This window comes from Cajanus cajan, chromosome 7 (assembly GCF_000230855.2).
Source record: "Cajanus cajan strain Asha chromosome 7, NIPB_CcT2T_4, whole genome shotgun sequence".
Taxonomy (NCBI): domain Eukaryota; kingdom Viridiplantae; phylum Streptophyta; class Magnoliopsida; order Fabales; family Fabaceae; genus Cajanus; species Cajanus cajan.
In genome coordinates, this window is record NC_138523.1 from 39852591 (window position 1) to 39870527 (window position 17937).

The 17937-nt window shown below is 37.9% G+C and overlaps 3 protein-coding genes across 3 annotated transcripts; 2 read left to right on the forward strand and 1 right to left on the reverse strand.

Moving 5' to 3' along the window:
* Window positions 1-740: 740 nt before the first annotated feature.
* Window positions 741-1985, reverse strand: LOC109812072 (ethylene-response factor C3). Its single transcript, XM_020375941.3, has one exon. It carries the CDS (start codon window positions 1798-1800, stop codon window positions 1192-1194), a length of 609 nt encoding a protein of 202 aa, XP_020231530.2. The 5' UTR covers window positions 1801-1985; the 3' UTR covers window positions 741-1191.
* Window positions 1986-9400: 7415 nt separating this feature from the next.
* Window positions 9401-10441, forward strand: LOC145950017 (uncharacterized). Its single transcript, XM_083060929.1, has one exon. It carries the CDS (start codon window positions 9401-9403, stop codon window positions 10439-10441), a length of 1041 nt encoding a protein of 346 aa, XP_082917055.1.
* Window positions 10442-11440: 999 nt separating this feature from the next.
* LOC145950018 (uncharacterized) lies at window positions 11441-11755 on the forward strand. The gene has a single exon (XM_083060930.1). It carries the CDS (start codon window positions 11441-11443, stop codon window positions 11753-11755), a length of 315 nt encoding a protein of 104 aa, XP_082917056.1.
* The last annotated feature ends 6182 nt before the right edge of the window (window positions 11756-17937 follow it).

Genomic DNA, 17937 nt, shown 5'->3' on the forward strand with positions numbered 1-17937 from the left:
AGTGATCTATAACAACATTTATATGCATATCTTTAGATTGCATAATCTTACTTACAAAATTAACCGCAAAAAGTATATTATACCAAATATTCATTCATAATAAAAATTCAAAATTATCTATCTCATAAGTCATTAAGCACATGACTTCACTCTTTATCTTAGGATCTTCACTAGTTTTCGATAATTAAACAAGTACATCTCTTTTTTTTTTTACTTGAAACTTTATGGCTTTAATACTTTTAAGTAATTTTAATAATAAAAAAATAAGAAATATAAAAATATAAAATATCTTTTATAAAATATTAAACCTTATCTCAAATATTATTAATTTTTTTAAAATTAATTTATATAAATAATATTACTATTAAAAAAATTTGGAAGCCTTATAAGTTTAAGAACTCTAGACATTAACTTTATTTGCCTTATTGAATGTCCGTCCCGACAATGTCCCCTCTCCCAAGCCCACGAAAGGCCCTTAGAAACGAACAACTTGTGCCCACCGCACACCTAAAATGTTCTTCATGTCGATAAGGTTCCGACTCAAGTTCATTGAAACTCGCATTAATTTGCTTGAGGCCTTTATCGACATATATTAATTAGAGTATATATTACATTAGTTAAAAGTTAAACCGATATTAATTTTTTTTTTACATCAGGTATTTTAAATGTAAAATAATTATTTTTATAAAATTGTCATTGGGTTACTTTCTACATCGGTATCGATCGTTACGCAATCAATATTAAAAGACGAGATAAAATGTTAATTTTACACTGATATTATGTGTTTACACGACATTGATGTTATAAGGAGGAAAATGGCGCAAGATTTGTTACAAAGAGATAAAAGCGTAACAGTGCTTTCTCGGGAACATGTTAATGTTGTAAATTATAGAACCAAAGACAAACAATTAATCAAATAAATTAAAAAGAAAAGGACTTTTGTGAAGAAGATTCACAAGATGCTAGAAGAGCTTATGTTTCGACTATAATTAAACTAACATATAAATTTCCTTTAAGCTCTTTTCAGTTTATTCCAATAAATTTCACAATCAAATTTATTAAAATAATTTTTTACATATATACTTATTTCAGTAAGCTTAATATATTCAAGCTCATGATAAAAGCTCTCATGATATAATAAGCTTACTGAATAAGAAATTAAACAAATTTATTCAGCCAACTAAACCCTTATTAATTCATAGCAGGAGATAAGCTTACACTTTGATCCGATATGGCGAGAAGTTGCTCTAGATATTCAACTCCCAAGTCCTCTAACACAACCACACTCGATGTTGCTGACTCTGATGATTCTTGTTTCTCTCTACACTTTCTAGCTTTTGATGACATTTTTCTTTTGATGTAGTTCCTCTCCTTGAGTGCAAGTGCAGGAGAAGATCCATTGCAGCAGCAATATCGCATCTCTTGCAAAGACTCTTTGACCCTTTTGACTGGAAAGTTTAGTACAGCATTATGGCCTCTCATGGAAAATGCAGCTTGGTCATAAGCTAAAGCAGCAGCATCTGCACTCTCAAAGGTTCCAAGCCAAACCCTTGCACCGTTCCTTGTTGTGTCTCTGATCTCTGCTGCAAATTTTCCCCATGGCCTTTTCCTCACACCTATGTATGACCTTTCCTTGTTATGCACCTCAGACTTTACCACCAATTGCTTGGCCTTTTGGTGGTTTCTTTGTGTGAAGGAAAGGTCAACCATATCAAAGGAAAGCCAATCTTGCATCGTGTCTCGAACAGAATTGTCTGAAAATGATTTGAACATAATTTCTGAAGGCTCCAGCAGCATCATGCTTCCAAAATCTGGATTCTGAAACAAAGGGGAATTGAAGTAGTCATATTAGGCAACTCACAGTGTGTGTTATTTAATGTACAGATCTTAATGATAATTTATTAAGCGCATATTCGGGAGATTTATGAAAGATTCACTGCTGAATTTAAAAATACTAGTAATAATTTACTATATGTGGAATAGATGTAACCACGTAATAAAATTTTGGGGGGCAAATGTGACACGTAAAAAGATTTTATCTAATTAAAATCACATCATCGTGCAAAAATTTCTTTTATAATTAAGTTGTTTTTAAGTTCAAAAGTCCTTCACAAAATTTAGTGTCAGATTATAAAGAATTTTATTTTGTTTGGTTAATAAAGTTATAAAATAAGGAAGCATCTCCTATATTTTCCTAATCAACAAATAGTTTTTGGCAATAAGAGATTATATTGTTGAGGATATCGGAACCAAACAGAATTTCATCGACTTCAAGGGAAATTAAATTGAAATTCATATAAAATGAGTTACTTATGGATCTTTAACTAGTACTATAAAAGACAATGAATTAGTGACTAAATACAAAAGTTTTTCTTTTTCCTTACTAATATTAAAGTTACAAAAATTTTAATAAAAATTATGTATAAATTGTAATTTCTTATTAATTTTAATTTTTCTCTTATGAGAAAATAGCCTATACAATCACGGTGTAAACAAATGATGATACACCAAAATTCAATCATACTGCCACACACATATATATATATATATGAGTTAATCATTTATATATTGTTAATGTAAAGTTTTTTATACTGACAGTCAATCAGAGTCGTTAATAGTACCTTTTTTATTTTAATTTAATTAAATGAGCAGATGAAAAGATACTATTAACAACTCTGATTGACTATATATATAAGTGTATAAGTGATTAACTATATATATATATATATAGAGGAAGGATTCTTTTATACTAGGAGTAAATCTACTTAGATTTACTCCGTTCAATAACTGATGTTCTACATCAAATTTAAACGATCTAACTGTTCAATTTAAAGTTCTGCATAAATCAAATCTGTGAATTTTTAAAAAATTTAAAAATTATTTAATACTTTGTTTCATTAATTTAAATTAATGTATAAAATAATTTTATAATTATATGTTAATTTGAATTATGTGTTTAATAATACATAATTATTAAACTTTTCTTATATTATGTGTCTGTTGGTAAACAATTTTATATTATATCTCTGTCTGCCTAAACCCTTCTTTTTCATAATTAAATATGTAAATCCAAAGAGGAAAACTCTATTAAAATCCAGAGATATTTATAGATAAACAAGAATTAAGACGACGAATACCTGCCAAAAGTATCTGTCACAAGCACTATCGTACTCAACGGAAGTCAATGATTCATGTACACCAATGTTTTTAAATTTTTGCCATAATAATACGTTCTAGAAGTAGAAGCTTGATTGCATGTTACATAAATGTTGACCAAAACAAAATTCAGATACAAACACTGCACCATGTGGCTACACCTGTGCGTGCTCTCAGATGTCGCAGCATAAATTATTATTTTTTCCCAATAATATAATACGGCCTCGAAACTAGCATGTTACATAAATGTAAAGCAAAAATAGAATTCAGATCTAAAAGAAGCACCATGTGCCTACACCTGTGCGTGCTCTCAGATGTTGTACCATAAATTACTATAAGTTAGAAAGAAAAAAAAAAAAAAACTCCATTCGATGGTATGAGATGTACTAGATATATACATATACAACCATGGACAATACGATGTTAACTGTTTTTGTCGGAGTGCTTTCCATTTTATATAAATAAATTATCCAAACTGCAACTCTGCAACCTATGGTTAGTTAGTTACGTGCGATAAAGTTTGTAAAATATTTATAAGAAAGTTTCGAAATTTCAGTCCTCCTTTTTACAATTCAAGAAGTTTTAAATGTTTTTTTTTATGTTTAAGATATTAATTGTATTTATTTTAATATTTTAATTACAAGTTGATAAAATAATAAAGACTTAAATATGTTAAACTACCTTGAATTAGGTCGATTTTCAGATTACTATTTAAAAAAAAATATTTTGTTTAAATTACTTGATTAATATTTTTTTCTTCAAATTAGTACTTAACGTTAGTTTCCTCTGTTAAATGATGACGTGGCAAACAGACTGCCACGTTATCGCCCAACATTGTATGTCATGTCAGCACACAATAATCACCTCATTTTTCACGTAAATTGTCACGTCAGATTTGTAAATTTTTTAAAAAATTAGTTTCGCGCATATGTTGGAAATTTACGAACTCAAAAACCCATTCCTTCAACCTTCAGGAACTCACAAAATCATGTTTGAAAATTGTTCCTTTTTGATTTTGAAAATATTGAAGTTGTAATTCGTTTTGATTTTCCTTTTCATTCTCCTTTTTCGTGAAGCTGCTCCGTTTTTGTGTTTCTTCAATTTGGAAACGCGTATTGTACGTGGTTGTTTGTTCCTTGGGTTAGAAGTTTGAAGCATCGTTCTTCGATGACCATTTGTAGAGGTGAGATTTTGTAGCCATAAATAGAGGTAGTTGTTGTCATTGTTGAAACACTGCCAAAGTTGTTCTGGACGATGCCCATTGCCATTCTTCGTTTGTGTTGAAGGTAAGTGGTTAGTTATGTTATTAGGGTTTACAATTTGATATCCTTTAACTATTTTGTTGCTAAGGTTTTTTTGACTCAAAGATTTGGTTTCTTTGTAGTTGTGTTAATGGGTTTCGATTTGAAACTTTATTACAGGGGTCGTTTTGAGTTAGATCCCATGATGCATTATGTTGGAGGCAGCGAGCCAGTGCATGTGAAGAATATGGATATGGATAGGTGGTCCTATTTTGAAGCCGTGGGAATTGTAAAAGAAGACTTGACATATGGAGAGCATTCTGTTAGGCTGTGGTGGAAATTTGGTCCTTTTGATTTCAAAGAGATTAATTGTGATAGTGTTGCATTAGACATGACAAACTTTGCAATTACTAACAATGTGGAAGTGGAAATGTTTACAGTTTGTGATGGTGGCAATGAAGGTGTTGTTGGGGACAATTTCTGTAACAGTGATGATGACTCTGTGAGGGATGTTCGGTTGGATGATTCAGATGAGGAGAGGGTTGCTGGATTAGATGATGAATTGATATAGAAGTTCCTCAATTTGGTCGATTCAAACGTACTCGAAAGAAGACAGTTGCAAGAAAACAACATGATGATACTGAGGAGGAGCAGGAAAATGTTGCTCATAGTGTTCACAACCCTAACTTACACTACTACAAAAACACTATTTAACATCGCTATATTTACATCGGTTCTAGTAGAACCGATGTAAATCATAAACGCGGTGGCAAACTTGTAAATAAATAGAAAATATGAGAAATTTTACTCGGGTTTATGATTAACCGATGTAGAAATGAAATCCGGGAATTGTTCTACATCGGTTTTACTTATAACCGATGTAGAAATGAGACCTAATATTCGCATGACTACCCTTTTACTCATACGTAAACCTAGCCGCCGCGAGCAATGGGAACCTCTCTTCTTCGCTCCACGATTGTCTTCAAGGCCACGATTTGTCTAATCTCCACCACCTCGTTCTCCTTCCTCTCTAAGTTCCGAAGACGCTATATTGTTAAAAGTTCAAATTGTTTTGTTACGAGGATGCTTTTTCTCCATCGCGCTCCAGCAGCTATTCTAGTTTGAGGCCGTCGTCGCCGCCTCCGCCGCTGAGCAGCTCGACGTGGGATTTCCTGAACTTCTTCGAGTCGTACGAGAGATACCACGTGTCATACGTGGCTACCGGCGACGCTGACGTGGCAGAGAAGGGTTTTTGGACGTCGCTTAGTTTCGCTCTAAAACGACAACATTCAGGTATCTATGCGACGATGATCGAGTGTTTAACTTAGGTATGAATTCCAGGATATAGGAACGGGATACCTAATTAGAAATTATACTTGCTAGTACTTCAATCTGGGATTTCTAGCCTGCGTGTTTGGATTAGGGTTTTTGGACGTCGCTTAGTTTCGCTCCAATTTTCGTACTCAATCTTCAAAGATTTTGCTCTATTAATTCGTGACAAAATTTGCAATTGCATCACATCATGGAGGTCAGTTTGGTATATTTTCTCTTGCTCAACACGCTAAATGGTTTCAAATTTCGGTTTAATTGGTTCTCCTTGTTGTTGTTGTTTGTGAGTAGAAAGATAGAGCTGGTGCAGGAGCGATTGACATAGACAAGACCACGATGACGTTGGAACCGGAAAAGCCTACTGGTGGTGGACTCTATGTTCCTGGCAAGGATAGGGTGGTTTACGTCCCTCTAGAGAGAAAATCTCGTTTAGGTATTTTGTTTTGTTTTAGTTCTATTGATTATCAGTATCTTAGGTCTTGTGTTTTACATTCTTAGGTGTTGAATGCTGATGCTGTTCGTTGTTTATTTTGACAAATGATTTAATAGGACTTGATAGCCTTGCCATCGCAAAATGAGCAGAGTCTCAAAATGATGCGGGATTCAAGGTGCCAAAAGAGAGAACCACTACACGCAAGCACACTAATAGGAGATACCGTGAAGGGACCAGTGAAACATCACATGCAGGTATTTATTTCCTCTTGTATAGATGTTTCCGCCTATTGGGTTCATGTATATTTATTTTATGTTAATCAAATATCAATATGTATGTAATAAAACTTGTTATGGGAAGCACATGTTGCAAAATTTAAATAAAATGGTAGATATCAAGCTTTTTGGATTTGTAAAATGAGAGAGCAATGTGATATTGGGGGGTAATGTAAAGGAACTTTCTCCAGCTCAACATGCCTAATCAGTCTAAAATGACAATTTAAAGTTGTTTTAGAAGTACGTGTATTTCTTTTTTGTTGTATGATGGAATTTGGTATTATTTTTTCCCCAAGAAAAAGTAAATAATAGCATCTGAAGGTGTTGTGACTTTGTTTGCACAAAAAGTTCTTTAAGTGAAGATCACTATGGAGAAAGAGAAACCAACAGGACTCTTTCAACTAAAAAACATATGGGTTCAGATGTAAGATTATTTCTCTTTACTTTTTATTTCCTTTCATTTTTAATGGTTTCATTAATTGCTTTAGAAACAACATTTAAAGTGTCATGATGCTATCCTAGGGAAATAATTTATTTGTGAAACAAAATCCAAACTTGTTTACCTGCCAAAAGGATTGGTAAGATGAGGGAAAGGAAGAATCTAAAGAACTTTTTCTTTAGATTATTGTGTTACTTTTAAGTGTCTGTTGCCTTTTGTTTTTCCTGAAATGATATGAAGAACACGGGGAATACAATTTAGTTTTTATAGAAACTGTCAAAATTTGCTTTTATCAATCTGTGCTATTAATAAATGTTCAATATTTTCATTGCTGACATTTCCCTTTTACATTTAGGAATTTTCATTAATAAAATTGTCATTAATTTTAAAGTTTGCTGCATATATCTAATTTTGATATATCAATATTGAAGGTTCCTGCTTCTCCATCTGGATATGACAGGGAAGATCATAGGAGTGAGAGGAGGCTTCGCAGGGATGATTCAAGAAGTGATAGTGGAAGAGTGCGTCAACGGAACTACTATGAGAGTAAAAAATCTTATTCAGAAAGGGATTCACGTAGTAGGTATGACCGTGAACACAGTAGAAGTGAATATGGTAGAAAGCGGGACAGATATAAAGGTTCCAAGAGAACACCTGGTATGTAATTGTTAATTTTTTGTTTCTTGTAATTTTTATGGAATTAATCCAAGTATAGATGCTAGGGAATGTCATGGATTTATCTTTACTTGAAATACTATAAACCTTTTGCTGTGTTTTTCCAATTATATAGAATTGACATTTAATATATTATTATATTAAAAATATAATTTTGCAATTAACCTCTGCATTGGGAAAACCAGCTATTCTTATGATCCATGAATTATTGTTTTTGTTATTGCCAACATTTTGATTTTTTTAATTCCTATAATTGAATTTGATGATGGAAGTCTTTGAGAAATAATTTTGTTATATTGTTGAATTGAAATACGTATGAGGTATATATTTTGCATCTAATGTCTGATAGTTCCCTTGTGTATTTGATAATTCATTATAAATGCTGAAAAATGAAAATGAATAATTTTTAATCAAAGTTTTGAACATGTGGGGTTTTCTTCTTTCACACTACAATTATTATGACTACTTTCGACTTTCATTATGCATGCTATAATGCTATACCATCAACTTATATAATTATTAATTTCATGTGTCCAGGATGAAGTGGTAGATAAGTCTGACTTGGGTGAAGAACACTAGTATGAAATTACTAAAAGCATGCGTTTGGAGATGGAATATGATGCTGACCGAGCATGGTATAAAATCTAGTTTGGAAAATATTTTGTGGCTCTGTTGGTGCAAAAATAAGCATAATTTTTTTTTTTTTTTTAAAAATGCAATCTACATCGGTTCTCAAGAAAACCGATGTAGATTTAAGAATAAATCTACATCGGTTCTCCAGAGAACCGATGTAGATTTATGCTTAAATCTACATCGGTTTTTCAGAACCGATGTAAAAATGTATATATTTTCTACATCGCTCTATTCTACATCGGTTTTAGAACCGATGTAGATGCCTTTAGAGAACCGATGTAGAATATACATCTTGTAGTAGTGTTAGAAGGTGTCAGAGTTGTAGTAGTTTGGGTTGCTGAGGATGAAGAGCCTGTTGAAATGTCTGGCCCTGAATGTGACTTACCAAGTGCTATGCAACGTGATGCACATAAAAATCCTACTGGTGCTGCTGGGAATGATATTGGTGATGGGGATGCTGCTAGTGATGGGGATGGTGTTGTTGACAGAAATGCTGGGAATGATGCTGGAATTGATGCCAATGTTGTTGTTGGAAAAAAAAAAAGGAAAAGGTGGTAGAAAAAAAGATCCGAATAGAAATACAGAGAATTATGGACTGCATCACAAAGGTTTTGTAAATGTTAGTGAATTTTATAGCTCACAGAGAGTAGAAGAAGATATTGAGCATCGGTATGCTAGTGAGACTTTGAATAGTGATGACTCTGAGGAAGATGGCCTTCGTAGGAAATATGAGCAGTTTAACATAAATTTGTTGAACAAAGACTTCAAGTGGAAGTTAGGATTGGAATTTGGTTCTATTAAAGAGTTTAAAGAAGAAATCTTATAGTACAATGTGTTGAATGGAAAGGAGATAAGGTTTGACTTTAACGACAAGAAGAGGGCCAGGCAAGGTGTAAACATTGTGTTGAGTACTCCCCGACACAATGATCGTCGGCATCGTCGAGATCCGCCTGATCAAGACAGATCCGACAGGCGCCTCTACAGGGAACAAAGTCGGTCGAGAGGCCGAAAAGAAGACGAGCCGACAACCCAACCCCGAAGAGTCATCAATACCATTGTCAGCGGATTTTTAGGCAGAGGCGCCACTTCCTTGGCACAAAAAAGGCACCTGCGAGCCGTCTGGGCTGTGCACGCGGTGGAACAAACTCAACGCAGGTTGCCAGCCATCACGTTCACCGAAGCGGACTTTAAAGGCATTGACCCAGACCAGGACGATCCAATGGTCATCAGTGTCGAAATCCACAACTGCATCGTTCGAAAAATGTTGGTCGATCAGGGCAGCTCGGCTGATATACTATACTGGAACACATTCAAACAGCTCGGCATCCCGGAGGCCGAATTGATCCCATACAATGAACCCTTGGGCGAATTTTCTGGTGAGCGTGGACAAACAAAAGGGTACATTATGTTATCTACTCGTTTCTGCTTTGATGAAGCCGAAGCCCGAGACATCCCGGTCAAGTACGTGGTTGTGCACGCCAACACGTCATATAACATCCTTCTCGGGAGGCCTTCCCTCAACAAGTTAGGAGCGATCGTGTCAACTCCACACCTAGCCATGAAAATCCCTTCCGAGTCAGGCCGAATCATTACAGTCCATGCCGATCAGAAAACGGCTAGGGAGTGCTATTTCGCTAGCCTTCGGCTGCCTCGTCTTGAAACGGCCGAGTCGCATGGAGTGAAACGTGTTCACACAGTAGCACCAGAACTTAACCCTGAAATTGTGGACTTCGACCCTCGCATGGAGCTGGATGAGAGGGTCGAGCCGTTTGAAGACCGATATCCAATTGTTATTGGGCCGACCGAACTACATGTGACCTACCTGGGCTCTAACTTGTCCAAAACGGAAAAGCGTGAAATTGGACAGGTTATCAGAAAAAACAAAGACCTCTTTGCGTGGCGGCCGGCCGATATGCCAGGGATCGACCCCAATTTCCTATGCCACAAACTCTCAGTTTGCCGAGAGGCAAAGTCGGTCGCCCAACGGAAAAGAAAAGCAGGGGAAGAGAGGAAAAAAGCAATCGAGGAAGAGGTTTCCAAACTGATGGATGCGGGCTTCATCCAAGAGGTTCAATACACAACATGGCTAGCCAACGTCGTCATGGTTAGGAAGCCGAATGGCAAGTGGCGGATGTGCACTGATTATACTGATCTGAACAAGGCGTGTCCTAAGGACGCCTATCCACTGCCGAACATCGACCGACTGGTTGACGACGCGACTGGTCATCAGTTCCTAACTTTTCTTGACACCTACTCATGATACAATCAGATCCGAATGCATCCCCAAGACGAAGCAAAAACAACTTTCGTCACCAAATCGGCCAACTACTGTTATCAGGTTATGCCGTTCGGCCTGAAGAACGCCGGAGCTACCTATCAGAGACTCATGGACAGAATCTTCCACAAGCAAATAGGAAAAAATTTGGAAGTGTACGTCGACGACATGGTGGTCAAATCACATACCCTTGTCGATCACACGGCCGACCTGGCCGAAGTATTCCACGCACTACGAGAACATAGAATGCGTCTCAACCCCAATAAGTGTGTGTTCGGCGTATCCGGAGGAAAGTTCCTAGGCTTTATGCTCTCCAGCCGAGGAATTGAGGCAAACCCTGAGAAGTGCCACGCCATCCTAGACATGAGAAGTCCAACGAACATCAAAGAAGTCAAAAGGTTATCTGGCCGATCGACCTCTTTGTCTCGTTTCCTCCCGTGCATGGCCGAAACAGCTAAACCAATCCTCAACCTGTTCAAAAAGGCTGACCGATTCAAATGGGCAGATGAGTGTGAAGCCGCATTCTAGCAATTCAAGAAGCAACTTGGGACACCCCCAATTTTGTCTAAGCCGATACTCGGATCAGACCTGATCATATACTTGGCAGTTTCTAACGACGCCATAAGTGCCGTTATGATCCAAGAAACGGACGGCCGATAGCAACCCATATATTTCGTCAACCGAGTCTTACAAGACGTCGAGCGCCGATACCAACTCCTGGAAAAGGTAGCCTTAGCACTGATTTACACAGGGCGATGTCTTCGGTAATACTTTCAGTCTCACAAGGTAGTGGTCCGAACCGATTTCCCAATAGCCAAGGTATTCAGAAAACCCGAGATCGCGGGCCGAATGATGTCTTGGTCGATAGAGCTTTCCGAGTTTGACGTCAGATTCGAGCCACGGGGTCCTATCAAGTCGTAACATCTGGCTGAATTCATTAATGAGCTATCTCCACCCGGAAACTTTGAAGACAATGCTTAGACCATGCATGTCGACGGATCCTCCAATCGGCAAGGAAGTGGTGTCGGCATAATCCTGGAAAGCCTATCTGGTATTACCCTCGAGCAATCATTACGCTTCGGCTTCAAAACGTCAAACAACCAAGCAGAGTATGAAGCTTTGCTTGCCGGCATGAGGTTAGCTGCCGAGATGGGAGCCACAAAAATTGTGTGCTGGACCGACTCGAAGGTAGTGGCCGAACAGGTCAATGATAACTTTCAAGTCAAGGACATGAACCTGTTGAAGTACTACCATCTATTCAAAGGGATGAGCGATCAATTTCATGACGTACAAGTCTGATACACACCACGTTGTAACAACGAAAGAGCCGACCAGCTAGCTCGATTAGCTAGTAGTCGAAAACCAGGACAGCTCCAGACGACCATCCACTTGGAATTACCCACGTCAAGTATTCCACAAGAGTGCATGCCAGTCGAAGAACCCTCAAGTTCGTGGATGACTGACATCATAAACTACATTGGTAACGACACGGAACCGGCCGATCCGATCCAACTCAAGAAAATCTGAACCCAGGCAACGCGATACTCTGTGGTGGCTGGCGAACTGTACAAACGAGGGTTCTCCACACCCTTATTAAAATGCATTGATCAACAGCAAGCCGATTACGTCATGTGAGAAATTCACGAAGGAATATGCGGATCCCATTCGGGTGGAAGGACTTTGGCTGCTAAAGTGTTGAGGGCGGGCTATTATTGGCCGACCCTAAAAACCGATTGTTCCGAGTATGTGAAGAAATGCAAACAGTGTCAACAACAAGGCAACCTGATACATGCCTTGGCCGAGAAATTGCACTCGATCAGTGCCCCTTGGCCCTTCGCTCTATGGGGTGTCGACATTCTCGGCCCATTCCCACTCGCCAAAGGCCAAGGTAAATTCTTAGTGGTAGATGTTGACTATTTTACCAAGTGGATTGAAGTCGAACCACTCGCCACCATAACGGCCGCTAATGTTCAGAGATTCGTATGGAGAAGCATCATCACCCGGTTCGGCATCCCATACACAATCATTTCCAACAATGGGCTCCAGTTTACTGATAAAAAGTTCAACACTTTCCTTGAGAACCTCGGCATCCGACATCGATTCACGTCTGTTGAACACCCTCAATCCAATGGGCAGGCTGAAGCAACTAACAAGGTTATTTTGACCGAATTGAAAAAACGTCTCGGCTCGGCCAAAGGAGCCTGGGCCGAAGAACTTCCCGAAGTCCTCTGGGCGTATAGGTGCACGCCCCAATCAAGCACAAAGGAGACTCCGTTCCGGCTAGCATACGGCATGGACGCTATGATACCGGTCGAAGTGGGCGAACCTTCATTCCGACGGACACACTTTCACGAAGAATCTAACGATGGTGCAATTCAAGACGAACTGGACGTCTTAGATGAAGTCTGAGAGAAAGCACAAATCGTAGCCGAAGCGTGCAAATAGAGAATGACTCGGCGATTCAATTCCAAGTTGAAGCCGAGAAACTTCCAAGAAGGTGATCTTGTTTGGAGGGCCACCGGCTCGGCACGACGCAACCCGACTGAAGGGAAGTTGGCGGCAAACTGGGACGGCCCATTCCGGGTCTGACACGCTCTTAGTAACGGCACGTACAAATTGGAAGAATTGACAGGCAAGGTCATCCCTCGGAGATGGAATTCTACCCATCTAAAGACCTATTACAGTTAGAATAATTTATGTACCTATGTAAATGTCTTACGATGCACTCTTTTCCTTGAACTGGTCTTTTTTCCTCTTAAAAAATTGTGAAAAGAGGTTTTTGGCCGGCAAGGTTTTTAACGAGGCATCCACTTATTAATGACAAAACAATTTAGCTATCTATGACTCTTTACATTTTTGCAATATCTACAAGTCTTCCCTCCTGAGACTTCTCTCGGCCAAGGATGTGACTTCAATTAATCTACAAGTCTTCCCTCCTAAGACTTCTCTCGGCCAAGGATGTGACTTCAATTACTCTATAAGTCTTCCCTCCCGAGACTCCTCTCGACCAAGGATGTGACTTCAATTACTTTACAAGTCTTCCCTCCCGAGACTCCTCTCGGCCAAGGATGTGACTTCAATTACTTTACAAGTCTTCCCTCCCGAGACTCCTCTCGGCCAAGGATGTGACTTCAATTACTTTACAAGTCTTCCCTCCCGAGACTCCTCTTGGCCAAGGATGTGACTTCAATTATTTTACAAGTCTTCCCTCTAGAGACTCCTCTCGGCCAAGGATGTGACTTCAATTACTTCTTCCCTCCCAAGACTCCTCTCGGTCAAGGATGTGACAGTATTCTAAAGCGCGACTATCAATAATCACATATCGGAGCAAAAGTTTCTCGGCAAGATTAAAGTCTTTACACATTATATTCAAGCAAACGTATTGGACAAACAAAAGTAACTTGCATTAACAATGGCTCTAACGGCCCGACAGTACAGAAATTTAATCGAGGCTCTATCAGCCTCAACTTACAGGATTCAAAAAAGAAAACAAAACAGACTATGCCTCGGCCTCTCCTTGCACCGACACCTCTTCCTCGGGAGCTTCCTCCTCGGCCACCGTTTCCACGACACCGGTCGGCTCAGCCGGGCGACGAGCTGGTGCTTCGGCATCCGGCTGTTCATTCGGGGGAATTTGCGTCAAGTTGACGTATCTCCCTCGATAGAAGTCCATCGACATATTGAATTGAAAGTCCGATGGGAGGCTTCCAAAATGCTGGGCCTGGCGCGCCGCTTGAGCGAAGCCGGCCTCATGCTGAGAGAGAACCTTGCTTCTAGCCTTCTCCCTATAAGCGCCGAAAGCTTTCTTCTCGGCCTCCAAATCCCCAGACACCTTGGCCGACTTCTCAACCTCAGCCTTCAAAGAATTCTCCAGCCGTTGTACCTTCAAAGTCAGGTCGTCGATCACATGGCCCCGCCGATCTAGCTCAGCTTCACATTTTTTGCCGTGCCCTTATGCCTCGGACAGAGCAGTCAAAGCCTCCTGAACGGAACGCTCCGACTCAATCAACTTTCAGCGTAGATCTTCGGCCTCGGCGCTCGGCTGCATCATAAGATTCTGAGCTAAGGCCAAGGCACGAGCTTGGAACTCGCAAAAGAAGGTCCATTTGTGAGGCGCGCTCATCTGACCCAGCATTGCCTGCCCCGCCTCCGAGGTTAAGTCTTGACTAAAATAATCTTGAGCATTGACATTAGAGGCCAGGAAGCTCGGACTCACCAATCCTTGAGGAGCCACGAGTAGAGGCAATCTTGATTGTTTCTTCCTCCGTGACTCGGCCTCGGCCCTAGCCTCGTCGGCCTTCCTCTTGGCCACCCTTGCCTTGTGGGCATCCTGGACGTTCTTTTCCTTCGGCTGCGTTTGAGGCCGAGCCGTTTCACGGGCCGGAGCCCGACTATCCCCGTGCCCAGTCAGCACCGGCGTGGTGGCTCGGCCGCGAATCAAGTTGCGGATATCCAAATCGTCACTCCCGCAGCTCGTCATGATACCTGCACAAACATTAGTCAAAATCAATCATAACACATGAATTTAAACATAAGACAGATGCTATACCAATTAAATCATCCAGTGGTTGCGATGATTTCATCAGTTGAACGAGCTCTCGGCACGGCAAGGGCCGGGGCAACTTCTCCAAAATTTTCAGATTGTCACGCTCCTTCGTGGACATCTTAGACTTGGACACCACGTCATACTTCCTCGACACCCGAGTCCAATATAACGGAAAAAATGGTTTCCCTTCGTCATCAAAAAAATATTTGTTGCCGGTGCTCGGCCGGATCATCACTTTGAAAAATCCTACTTTAAATCCTTTGTAGGATGTAGTGAATGGTTGGAGTAAGCAGTTATCTCCCCGAAACAGCGACAACCACTTAGCTTTTTTCGTTGGCCGAGAGGCATAATGGTACAAGAATAGGTTGGGCGTCGGGTCGATGCCAAGTCCTATACACAGTTGCCGAAACCCTTGCATCGCGGCCCAACTATTCAGATGGAGTTGCGTCGGCGCCACGTTCAATAGCCGAAGTACCCCAACAAAAAACTTATCAAAAGGGAGAGTAACCCCCAAATCCCTGAACAGGAAGTCATATACAAAAAAGAAATTGTATATACACTTCTCTCGGCCAAGAAAGACGAAATCTGAACCCCACGTTCCGTCATTTCGGCACGGCGCGAAAAAGAAATCGGACGACACCTCATCCTCCAGAAGCGTAACGAAGTTCTCGGTATTGAACATCAACGCAATTGAACTCTTCTCGGTGTATCGCGAAAATACACTGACTACCTCTCCAATGTAATTTTTACTAAGTATTATACCGCTCAATATATATATATGAGGAGGGTTATAATAATACCGATGTAATTTTTACTAAGTATTATACCGCTCAATAATTTTATATTAAATGTGAATTTTGTAATCTAACCGTTAGATTAAAAATTCATATCACTTTATATTAAATTTTGTTAAAATTGAACAACAACTTGAAGGTAATCAAAGTGTTCATATTTTAGTATATTTTAAAATGTATATATTACGTCAATTCTGTTTTATAAAAATAAAGTATCAAATTATCTTAGATTAATATAAAATTTTGTATATATGATCTAAGAGTAAAGAATTTTCAATCTAGCGGTTGAATTTATAAAATTCACATTTAATATAAAGTTATTGAGCGGTATAATACTTAGTAAAAATTATATGGATGTCATTAATTTGAATCTTCCTATATATATAATGACCAAAATATCATCGTTGTAAAAATAAAAAAAATCAACCTTGGCTCTCTCTGTTTTTTGATTTTTCAACGTAGGTCAAGAGTTAAGACATATTTACCTATAGAAATAGAAATCATTTCCTTCATCTTACTAACTCGTTCTAGCTGGCGACAGCACTTGTATATATTAACACACTACATATTAGTAGAGACGTTAATGCCATAAAATAAAACAATCTTTAAAAAAAATCATAAAAAACACTGAAGAGGGAAGAGGATCAATAAAGTCTATATTTTAATCCCATGATTTCTTACTCTATATATCTTTAAGTAAAATAAGAAAATTAAAGTTATTTAATTCTTTATATAAAAAAATATTGTGGGCTGGTTTTCGTAATTAATGTTATGTTTTTTTAAAAAATTTGAGAAAAGGGTCATCCCTCCTTACAAAAAAACAAAAAAAAGTTTACTATCAACTTTAAATTTGTTAGTAATAAACAATTTTAAATTCACAACATTGTATCCAATAGATGAAACATTAAAGACAGTGAAAATTAAAGTCTAAAAAAATATTAAAATTAAGAGTGAAAATAAGATTTCAAAATTAATAAAAATGAGTCATTGGATTAAAAAAAAAAAAAAAGAGGTGTACAAAGATTGATTAGTAAAAGAAAATGAGTGAAAAAAGTGGAGGGAAACGTAAAAGATATTTTTTTGGAAATAAATTATATTTAAAAAATTAAAAGAATATCTAAGAAAATTTTAAAAAAATATTATTAAAAAAAATGTATCTCTTAGAAAGGGAAAGTGTATATATCATTTTCCCCGACTTAATCACTAAGCCCATCATGTTTCCAGCTTATAAACAAATCCTAACCCAGTTCTAAATAAGGGTGATGATAAACACATTTCCGTTCTCATATAAACACACCCCTTTTTTTTAAAAAATATATATATAATCTCTAAATTACTTTTTTTTTAATATATATATATATATATATATATATATATATATATATATATATATATATTGCATCCCGCACCCCTCTTCTTTTTCTTTCCTGCACCCCTCTTCTTCTTTGCTTTTCCTACACACCCGCACCCCTCTTTTTTCTCTTCCCCGCACCCTTCTTTTTTTCTCTTCCCTGCACCCCTCTTCTTCTTTCTTTTTTCTCTTCTTTTTTCTTTTTCCCGCACCCCGCACCCCTATTCTTTCTCTTCCCGACACCCCTCTTCTTCTTTCTTTTTCCTGCACCCCCCTTTTTTTTTTCTTTTTCCCGCACCCCCTTTCTGGAATAGTAAGGTTTTTGTTCTAAAAATTACTTTCCGGAATAATAAAATTTTTATTCCAGAAAATATTTTTCATAATAGTAAGTTCTTATTCTGGAAAGTATTTTCCGGAAAAGTTTTGTTACATAATTCCGAAAAGTACTTTCCAGAATACTAAAGTTATTGTTCCGGAAAATTCTTTCCAAAAATATATAAGAAACACACTTTCGGAAAATGCTTTTTGGAACAATAATTTTACTATTCCGGAAAGTACTTTCCGGAAAGCTAAAATTAAATTTCGAATCTTATTTTTCGGTATGACAAATTTAACTTACGTATTTCTTTATCTCCTCATCCACCACCGTCGTCTATGATCCTGTTGTTCATAAGTAATGTTAAATAAGTTAAAAAAATTATAAATATAAAATGTAATTTAATATATTAATTTGTACCTTGTATTGAATGTAGAGAATAATGAAGATTGAATGAAAAATTAGGGTTTAAGA

Coding starts and splice junctions, on each gene's coding strand:
- LOC109812072 (XM_020375941.3), bottom strand. CDS start 1,800: ATGATGCTGCTGGAGCCTTCAGAAATTATGTTCAAATCATTTTCAGAC.
- LOC145950017 (XM_083060929.1), top strand. CDS start 9,401: ATGGTCATCAGTGTCGAAATCCACAACTGCATCGTTCGAAAAATGTTG.
- LOC145950018 (XM_083060930.1), top strand. CDS start 11,441: ATGCATGTCGACGGATCCTCCAATCGGCAAGGAAGTGGTGTCGGCATA.